Source organism: Macaca nemestrina, chromosome 10, assembly GCF_043159975.1.
Source record: "Macaca nemestrina isolate mMacNem1 chromosome 10, mMacNem.hap1, whole genome shotgun sequence".
Classification (NCBI taxonomy): Eukaryota; Metazoa; Chordata; class Mammalia; order Primates; family Cercopithecidae; genus Macaca; species Macaca nemestrina.
In genome coordinates, this window is record NC_092134.1 from 82,927,413 (window position 1) to 82,947,434 (window position 20,022).

General features: G+C 40.3%; 1 protein-coding gene across 14 annotated transcripts in view; it reads right to left on the reverse strand.

Annotated features, from left to right (window-relative positions):
- Positions 1–5,322: 5,322 nt before the first annotated feature.
- LOC105474368 (La ribonucleoprotein 4) overlaps positions 5,323–20,022 on the reverse strand; it is an 88,654-nt gene continuing 73,954 nt past the window's right edge. For 10 of the 14 annotated variants that reach the window (XM_071071735.1, XM_071071734.1, XM_071071739.1 and 7 more), the window contains 4 exons: positions 18,694–18,855; positions 11,687–11,808; positions 11,101–11,269; positions 5,323–9,410 (listed from right to left, as the gene is read on the reverse strand). In XM_071071735.1, the coding sequence (XP_070927836.1) occupies positions 9,072–9,410; positions 11,101–11,269; positions 11,687–11,808; positions 18,694–18,855 (792 nt within the window). In that variant the 3' untranslated portion in view covers positions 5,323–9,071. The remainder of the gene's footprint in view (positions 9,411–11,100; positions 11,270–11,686; positions 11,809–18,693; positions 18,856–20,022) is intronic. The other 4 variants (XM_071071744.1, XM_071071745.1, XM_071071737.1 and 1 more) reach the window with 2 other exon arrangements.

Sequence of the window (20,022 nt, forward strand, 5' to 3'; positions counted from 1 at the left end):
TCTGGACACAACTGGTTTGCTTAAGCAGGCATGAATTATCAGTCTTTTTTGGATCCATGGAAAAATGGCAAATCGATAAGAAAAAAAATTTTAAGAGGTAATAAACAGTCATGACAAACATAATGCTTTTATTCATCTACAGTAGGTGGGAGACCTTATTGGTGAGGACTGGAAACATTAAGTCTTGAATGATATCATATGCTTAGCACAATAGTGGTGACTTGGGAGACTGTCCAGGTGGGAAAGAGAATGATGAATAGGGTTAAGGACACAAGAATCAAGATAGAAAAAAAGTGGTGGATATAACGTTTAGCCCTGTCCCTAACAGTCACATTTAAAACTGGCTGAAATTTTTATTTTTATTTATTTATTTATTTATTTATTTTTGGAGACGGAGTCTCTCTCTGTCGCCCAGGCTGGAATGCAGTGGCCGGATCTCAGCTCACTGCAAGCTCCGCCTCCCGGGTTTACGCCATTCTCCTGCCTCAGCCTCCCGAGTAGCTGGGACTACAGGCGCCCGCCACCTCGCCCGGCTAGTTTTTTGTATTTTTTAGTAGAGACGGGGTTTCACCGTGTTAGCCAGGATGGTCTCGATCTCCTGACCTCGTGATCCGCCGTCTCGGCCTCCCAAAGTGCTGGGATTACAGGCTTGAGCCACCGCGCCCGGCCTTGAAATTTTTATTTAATTAAAACCACCCTATACTACAGATTAATGACTGGGTTTTAAAGGATTGGTTTTGAAGGATGGGCAGGGTGGTGTATGCCTCTAATTCCAGCACTTTGGGAGGCTGAGGCGGGTGGATTGCTCTAGCCCTAACAACAAAACAAGAGCGTATCTCCACAAAACCAAAACAAAACAAAAAACCCAGGGCTGGTGACAGTGTGCACTTGTGGTCCCAGCTACTCAGGAGGCTGAGACAGGATTGCCTGAGTCCAGGAGGTAGAGGCTCCAGTGAGCCGTGGTGGCACCACTGCACTCCAGCCGGGGTGACAGAGTGACACCCTGTATCAATACCAAAATACACACTGCAGATCCCAGTAGTTTGGCTCTTACCTACTTCTCCAGCCTTATCTTAGAAGATGGAACAAGATTCCCCATGCTATGGCTGCGGGGCTTATAATTCTTCCATAAAGTGATATAGGTTGTTCCCTCACATCTAAGGGCACCCTCTACCTGCTCATATAATTGACTCCTACTCTTTCAGGTGTATGTCCTCTCAGTTTCTCCAAGCATTCCTTCTTGCACCGTCCTCTACTTCAATCTCATAGACTGTCAGACTGCATCTGTCATATTTACTATTGTTCTAAACTTGGCAATTATTTATGACTGACTTTTTCATGCTAAGCACCATAAGGGCAGGAATCCTATCTATTTTTGCTGCCTAGCACTGTCTGGAACATAGCATACAATAAATACTAATTAAATGAACACTCCATCATGGTTAACTCCAATGCTGTCAATATCCTCAGTTTTGACAGGATGATAGTTATTTTAGGCATAATTTAGAATGCAAAATAGCGAATTAGAACTTAAAGACCTGCAGAACGGCTGCCTAAAAAATGCATTTTAAAAGATAAACTAGGGCCAGGTGCAGTGGCTCAACCTGTAATACCAGCACTTTGGGAAGCCAAAGCAGTAGGATCGCTTGAGCCCAGGAGTTTGAGACCAGCCTGGGCAACAGAGTGAGACAATTTCTACAAACAAACAACAAAAATAAGTAAATAAATATCAGCTGATGTGACGCACACCTGTAGTCCCAGCTACTTGGGAGGCTGAGGTGGGAGAATTACTTGAATCCAGGAGTTCGAGGCTGCAGTGAGCCATGACTGTGTCACTGTACTCCAGCCTGTGCAACAGAGCAAGACTGTCTCAAAATAAGTAAAAAATTAAATAAAAAAAATTTAAAACTAGCCGGGCATGGTGGCACGTGCCCCAGATACCGGGGAGGCTGAGGTGGGAGGACTGCTTGAACCCAGGGGTTCGAGGGAACAGTGAGCCACAACTGTGCCACTGCACTCTAGCCTGGGTGACAGAGTGAGACCTTCTTTTAAATAAAAAGTTAAGAAACTGGGGGTGTTTATTTGGGAACAATATTAAAAAAGTGAAAACATTCCAATTCCTTAAAATTCTCGTACAAACTAAAAACACTATGGTTTTAAGAAAATGCATAATTCTTTAATAGTAACTGTTAAGAACTTTTCATTTAAAAAATTCCAGGTATATCAGAGCATGATGGTGAATGAGCAACAACAACAAAAAAAGGAAATAAAAAAACTTCCAGGTATATAATTAAAACTTGAAGGCATAATATTTAGATTAATATTTTCTAACAAGAAGTGTAGTTAAATATAAGGTATCTGTAATGAAACTTTGCAAAATCACTCATTTTAAATACAACACGAGAGCCTACCTGAGTTTACCAATTTAGTTTTGGGTCCACTATAAAGAATACTGTGCTCTTTATATAAAATTTAAGTTATGCACCCCTCATATCTTGGCCAAATAAACATATTAAAACACTGACATCAGCCCCCCAAGGCTTCGTTAACACTTATCCCCGTAAACCTGTCATTACCAGCACCACTTTGCTCACTGACATTAGCCATCTTTGTTAAGATAAATAATTGCTCATTTGCAAATTAAAGGTTTAGCTAAAGGCAATGCCAAAGAGCTAAGTAATTATTAAACTGAATGCTCATATTAAATGTTACCTTAAGGTATATCTACATATATATCCAAATTACATAACTTGGCAGAATAGTAAATATTTCTGAGAATATAATTTGAAATTAGCCCACATTCATAGACTTAGGCATAGTGGCTCACGCCAGTAATCCCAGCACTTTGGGAGGCCGAGGCAGGCGAATCACTTGAGGGCAGGAGTTGAGACCAGCCTGGACAACATGGCGAAACCCCATCTCTACTAAAAAGACAAAAATTAGCCGGGCATGGTGGCATGTGCCTGTAATCCCAGCTACTTGGGAGGCTGAGGCAAGGGAATCGCTTGCACCTGGGAGGCGGAGGTTGCAGCAAGCTGGGATCCCACCTCTGTACTCCAGACTGGGCGAGAGTGACTCTATCTAAAAAAAAAAAAAAAAAAAAAAAAACCCCACAAAGAAGTTCTACCATTAAAAAAAGATTCACTTAATTCAAGAATAAACTGTGGCATAATAGCCATGAAACACTCCTCCATGTTTTGTTTTTTTTGTTTTTTGAGACAGTCACTCTGTCGCCCAGGCTGGAGTGCAGTGGCTCGATCTCTGCTCACTGCAACCTCCACCTCCTGGCGATTCTCGTGCCTGAGACTCCAGAGTAGCTGGGATTACAGACATGAGCCACCATGCTGGGCTCATTTTTGTATTTTTAGTAGAGACGGGATTTCACCATGTTGGTCAGGCTAGTCTCGAACTCCTGACCTCAGTTGATCCACCCGTCTCGGCTTCCCAAGGTGCTAGGATTACAGGCGTCAGCCACCACGCCTGGCCACTCCACTATTTTTTAGCAATATATGTTCAGTAAAAGGTGTCACAATAATTTACAGATACCTGTTAAAAAGCCAGAGATTGACTCAGTTTTTCCATTTTGCTTTAAAATGAAGCATTTTAAAAAAATCAAAACTCGGGCCACGAAGCTGAGGTTGCACTCCAGCCTGGGCAACAAGAGCAAGACTCAGTCTCAAATGAAACAAACAAAAAAAAACCCTCATTTAAATTTCCTGGTCAATTTTCCCTCTGAAAAGCCCCAAATACCCTCTAGCTGGGCTTGACATGCACATACTCAAATCAAGCCACAACCTGTTCCATGAAGGTAGTTTTTAAGCTACACACTACCATGATTCCTGTCCCCCAACCACTATATATATATATATATTTTTTTTGGAGATGGAGTCTTACTCTTTTTCCCAGAGTTCAGTGCACTGACACTATCAGCTCACTGTAGCCTTGAACTCCTGGGCTCGGGCAATCCTCCTGCCTCACCCTCTAGGTTGTTATATTGCCCAGGCTGGTCTTGAACTCAGTCTCTGGCGATCCATGCACCTCGGCCCCCGAAATGCCCTGGGATTACATGGCCACTGCACCCAGTCTTTTTTCCCCTTTGAGATGGACTTTCATTAATCACCCAGGATAGAGTGCAATGGCGTGATCTTGGCTCACTGCAATGTCCACCTTCCAGGTTCAAGCGATTCTCCTGCCTAAGCTTCCCGAGTAGCTGGGATTACAGGTGCCCACCACCACCTCCAGCTAATTTTTGTATGTTTAATAAAGACGGGGTTTCACCATGTTGGCCAGTCTGGTCTTGAACTCCTGGCCCCAGGTGATCCGCCCACCTTGACCTCCCAAAGTGCTGGGATTTCAGGCAAGAGCCACCGTGCCCAGAGTTTTTTCCCCCTTTAATCACTGCTTCTGATACTAAAAGAAAACTCCAGGATCATAAAGCTGTATCTTGTCTCTCTGCCCTTGTTTTACGTGAAACATCATTACTTCCCACTGCCCTCATCATCCAAAAAACAGCTTAGACAGTAATAATAGCATTAGCGAGGGCAACATATAATATTGAAAGGCAGACAGAAGTAGTCATTAGACATACACCACCTAGAGAAAAGGAAACCAGTCCTCCTTTTTAATAACTTTATTTTTTTTCTAATTTTGTTACTTTAATTTCCCATAGCACCTTGGCGATGTTGAAAACAAATACAAATACATTTTAACATTTTATGCATGAGCATGTGTCACACCAATTTTGGGGGCAACAGTTTTGACAACAGGAACAAATCTAAGCAATTGACAAAACAGAAGCCGGATAACTGGCTCTGACCCCACCCCCAACATTTAAGAGATGTCAAAGACACCCGAATTAGGTTAAAAAAATCAAGTTGACGTGGATATTTCAACAGTGTTCTATGCTGCAAAACTGGAAATAAAACCATTTAATACACAGCCCATTAATATCTGAATTACGCTTTTAGGAACTGTTAGCTCAAAGATTCATAAAAAGTTGTCAGCTTTTAAAAATAAACTTTAAGTTATTTAATAATCAGGTGAATTTCAAAAGAGAATTTACTCACAACTTGAAAATAAATTCTCTTTCAACTTCTTAAAATACCCTCATTCAGCTAATGAAAAGTGAAACATGTATGTATCTTTTTGGAAGCTCAGACTAGCATATGACCAAAAGCCTAAAGTTAAATTAATGGCCACCAAAATTGTAAGGAAATATAAAAAATTAGGAAAAAATCCATCATATATTATAGTTAATAATTTATAAAAGTCCCTCAAAAGGAATACACTGTTCTCTTTTGAGTTTTATCTTTTCTGTAAAAAAAAAAAAAAAAAAAAAAAAAAAAAAAAAAATTGGTACTTTAAAAATATGGTTAATATATTGCCAGCCTAAATACCAGAGACTTAACCCCAGTGTTGTTCAACTGTGTCAAAGTAAAACCAGTGGACATTTAAGCCAAGAGACTAATTATTAAGGCCATAACTAACAAAACTAGAAGTGTTCATTAACTTTTAAATACTATTTTATGTTCCAGCAACATTCTTTTTGTTCTCCTTTACCATAGTGAAGATGCTAACATTCCATCATTAAGCCTTTCCAAAGCAAACCTGTTTATTTAAAAAAGAAAAAGGAATGTGAAATAATATTCAAGCTATCTTAATTTTAGGAAACAAAAATAAATCATAATTCTGCATAGCATCTGATCATCTGCAAATTCAGCACATAAGACAACTACCACAACAAACCCTTATTATCGAAAGCTCTTACCTTCCTCAAAATCCAGTTGAAAAAAATTTAGATGGATCACTTTTTAAAATATCAGTGTATTTGGCAAAATTAAAATTACTCAGAGACAGGCCCCAGGTATTATGAAAACCTTAATTATCAGGACAGCAAATGGAGACAGGTTTTGCAATGTCTCTATGTACCTTCTCTATGAAGTGCAAGGTGGTGAACTTTTGTGACTCTTGTTCTCTTCATGCAGTAAGAACTATAGCAGAGTATCACTATACCAAACATTCAGTATCATTTATACCTACTTTTAGCCTCCAACAGACCAAGGAAATGTCAAGTCATAAGGGTGAAGAGAAAAATTTGATTATTTAAATTCCTCCATCTAAAGAACCAAATAAATAAACTACAATGAACATCCACCCTCATTAGTTACAAAGTAATGTTGGAAAAAAGCCAACAGCTTCACACAACTCACAGGCATTATTTAGATACAAATTTTAAATCTGCTGTAATAAAATAAATGCTAAATACATACTGTGAATATATATAAATATTACACACACATACATACACACTCACTCTCTCTCACTCTTCCCTATACATCCCATCAAATGGGAACTACTAGATGTAATGAGGCAAATTAAATTAAAAACATTGTCTTAATAAGAAATTTTTAAAGGTTATATCTTCAAATTAAATTTCTACTTTCAATAACGTTAAGAAAAAGCAAAAATACACCTGCTTTCTTCTAAAAGAAGGCTCTTTTCTTGTATTTCAATTACAGCCTTTAAATTTTTAGAAGTTGGTGGACTAACAGTAAGTCACACAAGCATACAAGTAATACAGGCCTACATTTGTGACACATTGTTTAAAAAAAGTAATGTTTCATTTTAAGTGCAGTAATTAAGTTTATAATCCTTGCCAAGTGATTTTTACAAAATGTTTATTCTCTGAAATCCAATGCAGTTAAAGGATGTTAACACTTAAAATGTTTATCATTTCCACCAACTGCATTATCTTAGTAAACCAAAATAAGCACTTTTATCATAGATGTAGTCAATGATTAATATATTTTTTTAAAGGACCTAAACTTCCCCCAAATTTCAGCACAGGTAGTTTTATTGTTATGTTTCACCTAGTAGGCAATTTTTAAAAATAGTGTGTAGAAATGAATAGTTTCAAACTGAGTAAATACAGTATACCATGTCATAAAACAACCAAATCAAAAGCAACTGCCAAGCTAATAATAAGTCAAAGAAATAATAATTCTGGCTTGTACAGATATGTGCAGTGTTTTCAAAGCTCTTAACAGTTAACCACTAATATATATCTCCAAAGCTTAACTTAGAGTTGGAAGATGAATTTCACAGTAATGTAATTTTAACCACCATTTACATTCACTTTAATATATTACTAAGATGTTTACTCTATGTCACAATGGTGCTTTCCAGTGTTCACAATTTACAGTTTCAATTTGTACATATGTAATTTACTAACATATGGGACAGTTCTTACTATTACAAACTATCCTTAAAAGAAAAATAGGGCCGGGCGCGGTGGCTCAAGCCTGTAATCCCAGCACTTTGGGAGGCCGAGACGGCCGGATCACGAGGTCAGGAGATCAAGACCATCCTGGCTAACATGGTGAAACCCCGTCTCTACTAAAAATACAAAAAATTAGCCGGGCGTGGTGGCGGGCGCCTGTAGTCCCAGATACTCGGAGGCTGAGGCGGGAGAATGGCGTGAACCCGGGAGGCGGAGCTTGCAGTGAGCCGAGATCGCGCCACTGCACTCCAGCCTGGGCGACAGAGCGAGACTCCATCTCAAAAAAAAAAAAAAAAGAAAAAGAAAACCCACCTTACATAGAACTCTGAACATGGTATGACTTAAAACAGATTAACACAACACAGTTTTTAATATTTTAGCCATTTTCTAAATAACACCATGTAAACTTGTCTATTTAGTATATGAGAACTACAACTTTATTCACTGAGAAATTATGCATTAATTTTCTTCAACCATCTTTCTCATCTTTACTAAAAAATCTCATGACTTGTTGGTATTGTTTCAGTGAATTCCAAACTGTACTTTTTGGGTGTGGGGGGAGAAGAGGAGGAAAGGAAGGTGACAAATACACTGTAAACAGAAATAAGTACCCCTCTAAATTAAGCCTTTTTTAAAAAAATATTTTACGTCTACATTATTTAACACTTGAGTCAGTTACTATGTTTCATCTTTAACATTAACAACAAATAAATTACTGTAGGGTCAGTCTGCCCTACCATCTTGGGAGCTAAAATTCTAAATGTGTGAACAGAAGAGTAAATACTTCAACGTTCAATTCTGAAATTTAGAACAATTTATATGATTTGACTAGACTGGTCAAAGCAATTACAAACATACACTTCAGTAGGTAGTTGGTTATTCTGCTTTTGTGAGTGGGCAGTCAAAGAACAGAGAGTAACATATGGAGTAAGAAAAAAATGTTTGTTTCTCATTTTGGGGGTGTTGGGGGGGAATCACAGGGAAGTTTAAACCTCTGAAATCCATTTGGCCTATGCACTGAGGTCCAAGATGAAATTTTCAATTTTTTTAATAACCCCCTTTCCTTGAGTATTAAACTGATTGGTAGTCACATCTCCAGGTACAATCATTTTACAACTTGTTGAATGAAGTATTAGTAAGGTCAAAAAGACAGAGACTAAATTTCAAACTAGAAAAAAAAAAAACCTACTCAAGTATTACATTCAGTTTTCAAATCATTTACTAACATGACAACAGATTTGGCTTCAATCGCTCTTGTACACACTCACACCCACAACAGGCACCCCAGCCACTGATCTGCTTTGCAATACAAGGCCATATAGTTAGAAATGGCATTCTTCAAGCCAAACTTTAAATAGATTAAAAAAAGTATTTTCTAATTTTACAGAAATGCTTCTTCAAAAAATATTTTCTCTCATTCCCTCATCTCCTATACTGAAGGATGTATAATTTTTTTTTTCCTCCAAGCTAAATCTGAACCCTCAAAATTGATTCCTGGCAGCAAATCTCTGCAAATTAAAACCAAAAACAAAAATAGAAAAATTATATTTTATATATGTGTGTATATATATATATATATTTATATTGATTGGAATCCTCCAGCATTTAAAAATCACATTAGAGATGAATTTTGGGATCCTATCACTCACAACTCCAAAATCCATAATGATTTAAGGATGTACTTTCTCCTGTTCCCTTCCTGGCTACCCCCTCCCCTCCAAAACAGTTCAATATAGCCACAGCTCAAGTTTAATGGGAAGAGAGAGAAGTTTTTGAATAGTTTTGTTGTTTTTTACTTTGGTGATCTGGGTGGCACATATTGCTCTTTGCCATTACGTCGAGTCACTCCCTGAGGTATAGCCCTATGGCTAAACTGGCGTCTCTGTTCCCTGATTTTTCCAGCTGCTCCCCTGGGGATTGTATTGCCTCGGAAGCCAGAATAATCCTTACTAGCCCTTGCTTCTGGCTTCTCATGTGGTTTCTCAACGGAGTTCTCAGGAGCTCCACTGTCTTCATTTTTGGTGGGAGACACCACATTAGAGCGAAGTTCCCGTAGTGGCTGCACAAGAACTGAAGATGGCTCTTTAGGGGGCTTCTGGCACACTTCAGCATAACTTAACTTTCGGGGCTCCTTTGAAGTGATGATAAAAAAAAGAACATTTATGGTACACATTCTCTAAATTATAAAGTACAAAAATGATTGTGTTAACCACAAGAAAACCACAAATTATCTTCCAGAAAAGGGTAACAAGCACTCTCATATATACTGCCTAGAGTACACTGGTACAATCTTTATTTATTATACAATAATTTTGCTTGAGGAATTTAACTGAGGGATGTTCACATCAGCATTGTTTATAATGATGGAAATGACCTAAATGCCTAACAAGAAAGGACAGATTAGATTAATATGGTATAGCCATATGATGAAATAAAATGGTTCTTTCTGTTCCTTTTCCTTGCTACAAAGAACCCCAAGAAAGATTCCAAAAGAATCCCAGCAGAGCAATTAGAAACCAATGGTATAAAAAGATTCATTAAATGTCTTAATTACCTCAACTGAAAAAGGTGGAATAGAGGTATTTTGAGAACAGAACAAAGCATGTAAAGTCTTCAGCACTAGTCCTAATAATATACAGTAAGCATTCAAATGGTAGCTATCATTTTAGTATTATTGCTATCATTAGATAGTCTTGTAAATCTATTTTTTTTTTTTTTTTTTTTTTGAGATGGAGTCTCGCTCTGTCGCCCAGGCTGGAGTGCAGTGGCCGGATCTCAGCTCACTGCAAGCTCCGCCTCCTGGGTTCACGCCATTCTCCTGCCTCAGCCTCCCGAGTATCTGGGACTACAGGCGCCCGCCACCTCGCCCGGCTAGTTTTTTGTATTTTTTTTAGTAGAGACGGGGTTTCACCGTGTTAGCCAGGATGGTCTCAATCTCCTGACCTCGTGATCCGGCCGTCTCGGCCTCCCAAAGTGCTGGGATTACAGGCTTGAGCCACCGCGCCCGGCCTGTAAATCTATTTTTAAAAGTGCTGTACTAAAATGCTAGGGATTATAGATAAATTTTGTTTTATTCTGCTTTTCTGTATTTTCCCAATTATTTAACTATAAAACAATCCTGGAACTTGAATAAGTGGGAGTGGCCTCTCAATGGCCACTTATAGACTGTTAAGTATCACATATACAACCAAAAGAACATCAAGAGGCACAAGGCCACTTTATGTTAGCCCCCAAATGATAAATTCATCCTAATGTGGGTAAGGAAGAAGATTCACTTAACCATATGAACAGAAAAAAAGCAATCAAAAGAAACAGAATGGGCCAGGCGCAGTGGCTCATGCCTGTAATCCCAGCACTTTGGGAGGCTGAGACAGGGAGATCATGAGGTCAGGAGATTGAGACCATCCTGGCTAACAATGTGAAACCCCATCTCTACTGAAAACACAAAAAATTAGCCAGGCATGGTGGTGGGTGCCTGTAGTCCCAGCTACTTGGAAGGCTGAGGCAGGAGAATGGCATGAACTCAGGAGGCGGAGCCTGCAGTGAGCCGAGATGCTGCCACTGCACTCCAGCCTGGGTGACAGAGCAGACTCCGTCTCAAAAAAGAAAAAAACAAAAAACAAAAAAAAACAAAAAAAACCCACCTAAACCTTTCCATCTCTTTGCAGTGACCTTAAAACTCCTTAAGCTTCTTTCTGATAGTCAGCCCCAACTTGGGCTACTTCCAAATGACTCTGTTCTAACAAAGTGTTATGTGAAAAAAAAATTATCTAATCTATTGTATTTTTTTTTTTTAACATAAACTAAAATCTTCAAGTTACCTGTAGAGCCACAGCTATAGCTGCATTTATGTTATTATTACATGGTGAAGCAGTACTTGCCCTCGATGGCTTTGTAGTACTTGGAGGAGAAACTGGCACAGTTGTCTGGTTGAGACCATCCTTCTGAACAGAGGAATCCTCTATTAGATCCTTTTCTTGCTGAGTTGTGCTAAGGAAAAAAGAGCTTGCAATTAGACTCAGAATAGCTATGGAACAGTTTAGCAACTAATCAGAAGAAAAAGTAATTTTTTTTTTTTTGAGACGGAGTCTCACTCTGTCACCCAGGCTGGAGTGCAGTGGCATACTCTTGGCTTACTGCAACCTCTCTGCCTCCTGGGTTCAAGCAATTCTCCAACCTCAGCCTCCCGAGTAGCTGGGATTACAAGCGCCTGCCACCACGCCCGGCTGATTTTTGTTTTAGTAGAGACGGGGTTTCACCATGTTGGCCAGACTGGTCTTGAACTCCTGACCTCAGGTGATCCACCTGCCTCGGCCTCCCAAAGTGCTGGGATTACAGGCGAGAGCCACCGCGCCCGACCAGAAAAAGTAATTTAATGTTGAAGATCTTCTATACTGTAACTTGTACCTTAATGCAGTAAGCTCAGCAGCACATGGAGAACTGGAACTCATATTGAGTTGTTGGGCAGAAGTGCATTCTGTCTGCTCATCTGCAGGCACTGGGCAACTAACTCTCAGCTCTTCATTATCCTTAAAGTAAAAAGATTTTTCAAAATTACACTTAGACCTTTTTCCAAAGAAGATGGCTAATAAGCACAAGAGAAGATAGTCAACATCATTAGTCATCATAAAATGCAAAGCTAAACAATGGTGAAAAATCACTTCATACCCACAAGGATGGTTATAATAAAAAAAAAGACAAACATTAACAAATGGTGATGATATGGAAACATTAAAACTCAAACATAGAGGATGGCAATGTAAAATGATGCACTGCTTTAGAAAGCAATGTGGCAGATCCTTAAAAAGTTAAATAGGCCAGGCGCAGTGGCTCATGCCTGTAATCCCAGCACTTTCGGAGGCTGAGGCGGGTGGATCGCAAGGTCAGGAGTTCAAGGCCAGCCTGGCAAACATGGTGAAACCCTGTCTCTACTAAAAATACAAAAATTAGCTGGGCATAGTGGTGCATGCCTGTAATCCCAGCTACTTGGGAGGCTGAGGCAAGAGAATTGCTTGAACTGGGACCTGGGAGGCGGAGATTGCAGTGAGCCGAGATTGCAGCACTGCACTCCAGCCTGGGCTACAGAGCGAGACTCCGTCCCCCGACAAAAAAAAAGTTAAATATAGGGGTGGGTGCAGGGGCTCACGACTATAATCCCAGCACTTTGGGAGTCCAGGAGTTCAAGACCAACCTTGGGCAACATAGCAAGATCTTGTCTCTACAAAATAAAGTAAAATATTTAGCTAGGGTAGGGGGGTGTCCACCTGTTGTCCCTCCCACTTGAGAAGATTACATGAGTCTGGGAGGTTGAAGCTGCTACAGTGAACCATGATAGTGCCACTGCACTCCCTCCTGGGAAAAGAGCAAGACCATGTCTCAAAAAAAAAGTGTTTGTAGGCTGCACTAAAAAATTAATGAAATCTTGACTCATGCTCAACATGAGTGAACGCTGAGGATGCTAAGTAAAATCACAGACAAATAGACAAATACTGTATGATTCTACTTATATGAATTTCTAAGAGTAGTCAATTTAGAGACAGAAAGTAGAATAGTGGCTGCCGAAGGATAAGAGAAGGGAGAAAGAGGGAATGGTTTAATAGGTATAGAGTTTTAGTTCTGAAAGATAGTAAGTTCTGGAGCTTAGCTGCACAACCGTGTGAAGGTACTTAACACTACAAAACTGTACACATTTAAAATGGTTAAGATGCTAAATGCTGTTATGTGTGTTTATACCGCTGGCATAGAATTTAGAAAAGAGCCCTAGAAATTAAAACTGATGGGTGAAATAAAACTTTCAATAGATTTAGAAAGTAACATTCAGAAAAACTTGGTAGAAACCATAGTAACAACAAAGATAGAAAACGAGGTTTAGTCCAGACACGGTGGCTCAGGCCTGTAATCCCAGTACTTTGTGAAACCAAGGCAGGCGGATCACTGAGGAAAGGAGTTTGACACCTGCCTGGCCAAAATGGTAAAACCCCATCTCTACTAAAAACACAAAAAAATTAGCCGGGCGTGTGCCGCCACGCCTATAGTCAAAGCTCCTCGGGAGGTTGAGGCAAGAGAATCGTTTGAACCCAGGGGGCAGAGGTTGCAGTAAGCCGAGATCGTGCCACTGCACTCTAGCCTGGGTGACAGAGCAAGACTTTAAAAAAAAAAAAAAAAGAGGTTTAAAGGCCGGGTACAGTGGCTGGCCCCTGTAATCCTAGCACTTTGGGAGGCCAAGGTGGGCAGAGCACTTGAGTCCAAGAGTTCAAGAGCAGCCTCAGCAACATGGCAAAGCCCTATCTCTACAAAAACTAGCCAAGCATGGCGGCCTGCAACTGTAACCCAAGCTACTTGGGGGTGCTGAGGCAGAAGGACTCCTTGAACATTGAGAGATGAAGCCTGCAATGAGCCAAGATCACGGCACTGTCCTCTACCCTGGGTGATAAAGTGAGACCCTGTCTCAAAAAGAGGTTTAAGTAAAGGCTGGTTGCAGTGGCTCACACCTGTAATCCCAACACTTTGGGAGGCTGGCGAGGTGGGCTGATCACCTGAGGTCGGGAGTTCGAGACCAGCCTCACCAACATGGAGAAACATGGTCTCTACTAAAAATACAAAACTTAGCCGGACATGGTGGCGCATGCCTGTAATCCCAGCTTCTGGGGAGGTTGAGGCAGGAGAATCGACTGAACCCAGGAGGTGGAAGCTGCAGTAGGCCAACATCACACCACTGTACTCCAGCTTAAGCAATGGAGGCAGACTCTATCTCCACAAAAAACAAACAAAAAGAACTGTGACAAAAAAAAGAGCCATACCAAAGCACATCACGAAATTTCGCAGAATACCAAGGATCAATAAAAGACCCTAAAAACCTCCAGATAAGGGAGGAAAAAATCATGTCAGATATCAGGAATCAGCACCCTTAGGGTTCTCAAAAGAATCTCTGGAAGCTAGATCATTTCCTAAGCATGAAATAAAAACAGCAAATTATAAAGAAAAGACTAATAGGACCATATTAAAATTAAGAACTTGTTTCAACCTATAGGCACTGAAGATGGAAAAGAAACCACAGAAGTGAAAGATTATTTGTACTACATGTAACTGACAAAGGATTAGTATGCAGAATATGTAAAAAAAAATATGAATCTATTTCTTAAAAACCTGAAAGACTGACCATGCGCAGTGGCTCACGCCTGTAAACCCAGCACATTGGGAGGATGAGGTGGGTGGATCATCTGAGGTCAGAAGTTCGAGACCAGCCTGGCCAACAAGGCAGAAACCCCATTTCTACTGAAAATACAAAAATTAGCCGGGCATGGTGGCGCATGCCTGTATTCACCACTCGGGAGGCTGAGGCACAAGAATCGCTTGAACCCTGGCAGTGGAGGTTGCATAAGCCGAGATCATGCCACTACACTCCAGCCTGGGTGACAGAGAGAGACTCCATCTCAAAAAAACACTTGAAAGACTTTAAAATTTGAAAAGAACACAAGCTGATGTATAAATCCTAGAAAAGTTCTTGCTCACATGAAGATTTATAATGGCAAAATGTCCATTAACAGTACAATGAATAAATATTTTACTTCCTACAATAGAATATCACATAATAGTTCAAAATGAACAACAGTCATCTGTATTAACAGTGATCAATCTCAAACCATACAGAATGAAAGAAAAGAAGAATGTATACTGTGCAATTCTTTGTACCCTTTTCAAAAACAGGCACCCCGTTTTATCACCTAGGGCAGGGGTTGGTAAACTAAGATCTGCAAGGCCAAACCCACCCTATAACTTGTTTTGGTATGGCTTACAAGCTAAGAATGGTTTATAAATTATAATTATTATTTTTATATTATTATTATTATTTTTTAGAGATGGGGGTCTCCCTATGTTGACTAGGCTGGTCTCAAACTCTTGGCCTCAAGTGATCCTCCTGAAGTGCTGGGATTACAGGCATGAGCCACCATGCCTTTGGTTTTTAAGTTATTAAAGGGTTGTAAAAACAAAGAATATGTGACAATACATGGCCTACAAAGCCAAAAATATTTACTATGAGTATCTGGCCCTTCACAGAAAAATTCTGTCAATGCAGAATGACAAAACTATGAAGGCAAGAAAATTGCTATCACAAAGTCAGAATAATGTTTATATCTAAAGGGGAAGAGTGGGGCAGAATGACTATAAATAGGGAGGAGACACACATGTCACTGCTAAGATACTAGGGATGTTTATCGGCTACAATTGTGTGTTGGGGTTATAAGCAGACGTACACTTCATGATTATTCTTTAAAAATGTATATATGGCCGGGAGCAGTGGCTCACCTGAGGTCAGGAGTTTAAGACCAGCCTGGCCAACATGGTGAAACCCCATCTCTATTAAAAACACAAAAATTAGCTGGGCACGGTGGCAAGTGCCTGTAATCCCAGCTACTTGCGAGGCTGAAGCAGGAGAATCGCTTGAACCCGGGAGGTGGAGGTTGCAGTGAGCCGAGATCGCGCCATTGCACTCCAGGCTGGGCAACAAGAGTGAAACTCCGACTCAAAAAAAAAAAAAAAAAGTATATATGTATGTTTGTGTATCATCTTCTGAAATCTGAGACGCCATTATTGGTAAACCACACCATTATTTTATGTACCAATAAGAAAAAATAAAAATAAAAATAAAACCACTGGATAGAAGCAGACCTTAAGATGAGAAGAAAATAAAAATACTGCACTTAAGCTCATCGTAGCTTTGATCTCCTGGGCTAAAGTAATCCTCTTGTCTCAGCTTCCCAAGTAGCAAGGACTACAGGCATGCGTCACCATGCCCAGCTATGTTTTTTTTTTTACACTTTATGTACAGACGGGACCTCTCTATGTTGCCCAGGTTGGTCCTGAACTCCTGGGCTCAAGCAATCCGTTCACCTTGGACCCCCAAAGTGCTGGAATTACAGGTATGAACCAATGTGACTGGATATTTAATTTTTTTCTTTTTTTTGAGACAGAGTCTTGCTCTTGTCACCCAGGCTAGAGTGCAACGGTGTGATCTCGGCTCACTGCAACCTCCATCTCCTAGGTTCAAGCGATTCTCCTGCCTCAGCCTCCTGAGTAGCTGGGACTACAGGAGCGTGCCACCACGCCCAGCTAATTTTTCTAATTTTAGTAGAGACGGGGTTTCACCATGTTGGCCAGGTTGGTTTCAAACTCCTGACCTCGTGATCCGCTTGCCTCGGTCTCCCAAAGTGCGGGGATTACAGGCATGAGCCACTGTGCCCAGCCTTTACATTTTTTAAAAAATAATTTTTAGTCTGATTTTGGAAGGTGATAAAACATGGGGGAAAAAAGTGTATCTTAGTTATTATGAAATAACTACTACATGTTACAATTTTTTTTTTAAAGAAACAAGACAGTGGAATAGTATCTTCAAAATCCCAAGGGAAAATGATTTCTAATAGAGAATCCAATACAGAAATAATCTACTGATCAATGTGAGAGCAGAAAAACATTTTCAGAATGCAAGAAATTTATACTTCATGACCATGGAAGATATGAACCACTCTAACATGGAAAAGTGAAAAAAGAGTGAGGAAAAAAAGGGGATAGATAAAGGAGAGTAAGGAAAATTGCCAGGGTGATGGTAAAGAGAAGGCCCAAGAACAGAGCTATGCAGTAGGACACTGAGAGTGCACACAAAAGGAGAAACAATCATAGTATATTATGTTTGAGTCTCAGCCATGAAAAAAATATGTAATACTGAAATGTGACTTACAAAGGATGGGTGTTCTAGCATAACTAGCAACATTTTTTACTTTCTTAGAGACACTAAAATAATGGGTGCCTTATAATTGATGATATCTTATATATAATGAAGTACAATGTATCAGGAGGATAGGAAAAGTGTGAGTACGTTGGTTTAAGAGACCTAAATCTTTAGCTTCAGAATGTGAAGCTAACAGACACTGCTGAAAATGGAAAAGCCAAGAGGTTACAATAAAAAGATGTTAATTAGGCAGGGCGCAGTGACTCACGCCTGTAATCCCAGCACTCTGGGAGGCCGAGACGGGTGGATCACAAGTTCAGGAGATCAAGACCATCCTGGCTAACACTGTGAAACCCCATATCTACTAAAAATACAAAAACAAAATTAGCCGGGTGTGGCAGCAGGCACCTGTAGTCCCAGCTACTTGGGAGGCTGAGGCGAGAGAATGGCGTGAACCCAGGAGGCGGAGCTTGCAGTGAGCAGGTATCACACCACTGTACTCCAACCTGGGCTACAGAGCAAGACTCGTCTCAAAAAAAAAAAAAAAAAAAGATGTTAATTAGAAATACAGGGCTGCGTACAGTGGCTCACGCCTGTAATCCCAGCACTTTAGGAGACCGAGGAGGGCGGATTGCGAGGTCAGGAGTTTGAGACCAGCCTGGCCAACATGGAGAAACCCCGTCTCTACTAAAAATACAAAAATTAGCTAGGTGTGGTGTCTCATGCCTATAATCCCAGCTACTCAAGAGGCTGAGGCAGGAGAATCGCTTGAACCCGGGAGGCAGAGGTTGTAATGAGTAGAGATCCGCCACTGCATTCCAGCCTAGGTTATAGAGCAAGACTCCGCTCAAAAGGAAAAAAAAAATACAGAAAAAGCTAAGGAGCTGAAAGTAGTTGCAGGCTTTTCATTAAAAGCCTAGATAATAGACATGTACTGTTATAATTAAAAAAAAAAAAATGAATTAGAATAAAGTAGAAAATGAGAAAAACTTGTGAGACATGAGGATTTCTGATATGGAGAGGTCTACACACCAAATAATCATAGGATGATGTATCTCAGCCTCTAGACATCTACTTTCCATTATTTGAAAGAATTCATTTACATCACTAGTGAATTATAGGCACATAAATGGAAATGATACCTTCCATTTATCTTGCATTAATCAGTTATCAGTTCTACCAGGCTGAGTTGAATGACAGAAAGACATGCAAGGCTGGGCGTGGTGGCTCACGCTTATAATCCCAGCACTTTGGGAGGCCAAGATGGGCAGATAGCTTGAGGTCAGGAGTTGGAGACCAGTCTGGCCAACGTGGCGAAACCCTGTCTCTACTTAAAAAAAAATACGAAAGTTAGCTAGGCGTGGCGGCGTACACTGTACTCCCAGCTACTTGGGAGGTTGAGGCTGGAGAATCACTTGAATCTAGGAGGTAGAGGCTGCAGTCAGCTGAGATCATGTCTTTAAAAAAAAAAAAAAGACATGCAAAAGCCAAGAAACATTTTATTGCCTTTGTGCAGCTTTATCATGAATCTTTTAAAAAACACTCTAAGTATGCTGAAAATGCCATAAATAAAAACTATGATAGAAATGTACACTAAGTGCAAGTAAAATTTTAAATAGTAACACTGCAAATAAACCCTAAATATGGTCTCGTAAGGTTTGACTCATATTAGATGCTGGGTGTTTACCTTTTCTTTGTAGACACCTTTAACAACATCAGACATCCTATTCTCCAAAATGAGTTCACCTGGCATTCTTGATGAACTTCCAGGTAAAGGTGGAAAATTTGAGGCTAACAAGTCAAACTTTGGTGTTGGAGCCTTTGATTCAGCTGTTGAAGGATGAGATCTCTAAAATGAACAAATAACAAAATAGGTCACATGGCTATCTCATTCTCTAATCCTGGGTCACTGAAGCTGAAAGCTGCCAGAAAAGAAAAAGCAGCAAATAAAACCTCTATAATGCACAGAACTGTATCCCTACATAAATTCTTGGTTTGATATCTCACTTGAGCTCTCATCAGTCTTTATCAATTCTACTTTTCTTTAGTCAGTTCTCTCACCTGTTTCTTTTGTAAACTTTGCCATACTCCTTAAGCCTTCTAACCAGTCTCCACTATTCATTTCATAATTTACTATGCCTTCTCAACAAAAACACCCACTTTACCTAAATTTGCTATCAACTATTTTTCTTTTTTTTGAGACAGGGTCTTGGTCTGTCACCAAGGCTGAAATGCAGTGACACAATCATAGCTCACTACAACCATGACTTCCTAGACTCAAGCAATCCTCCCGCCTTTTTTGCCTCTAGAGTAGCTGTGCACACCACACCTGGCTAAATTTTTATGTTTTGTTTTTTAGCAGTGACAAAGTTGATCACTTGAGCTTAAGTGATCCTCTCCCCTTGGCCTCTCAAAGTGCTGGGATTACAGGCTTAAGCAATTGTGCCCGACCATCACCATCTTTCTCCATCTATCTATCTCGAGAGAACAATATCCCTCCTCTATATAACATATATGAAAAATCTCATGCTTCCCTCCTAACACCCTATATATCCTCTGACAAGCCTCTTTTTTTTTTTTTTTTTTTTTTTTTTGAGACAGAGTCTCGCTCTGTCGCCGGGGCTGGAGCGCAGTGGCCGGATCTCAGCTCACTGCAAGCTCTGCCTCCCAGGTTTACGCCATTCTCCTGCCTCAGCCTCCTGTGTAGCTGGGACTACAGGCGCCCGCCACCTCGCCCGGCTAGTTTTTTGTATTTTTTTTTTTAGTAGAGACGGGGTTTCACCGTGTTCGCCAGGATGGTCTCGATCTCCTGACCTCGTGATCCGCCCGTCTCGGCCTCCCAAAGTGCTGGGATTACAGGCTTGAGCCACCGCGCCCGGCCGACAAGCCTCTTACCTCTTACTTATCTCCTCCACTTTGTCATCACTCCACTAAAATTATTTTAGATGTCACCAATGCCTTAAACAATGCAAAACCTGACAGACCCTTTTTCCTGACCTCATATTTCCTGACCTAC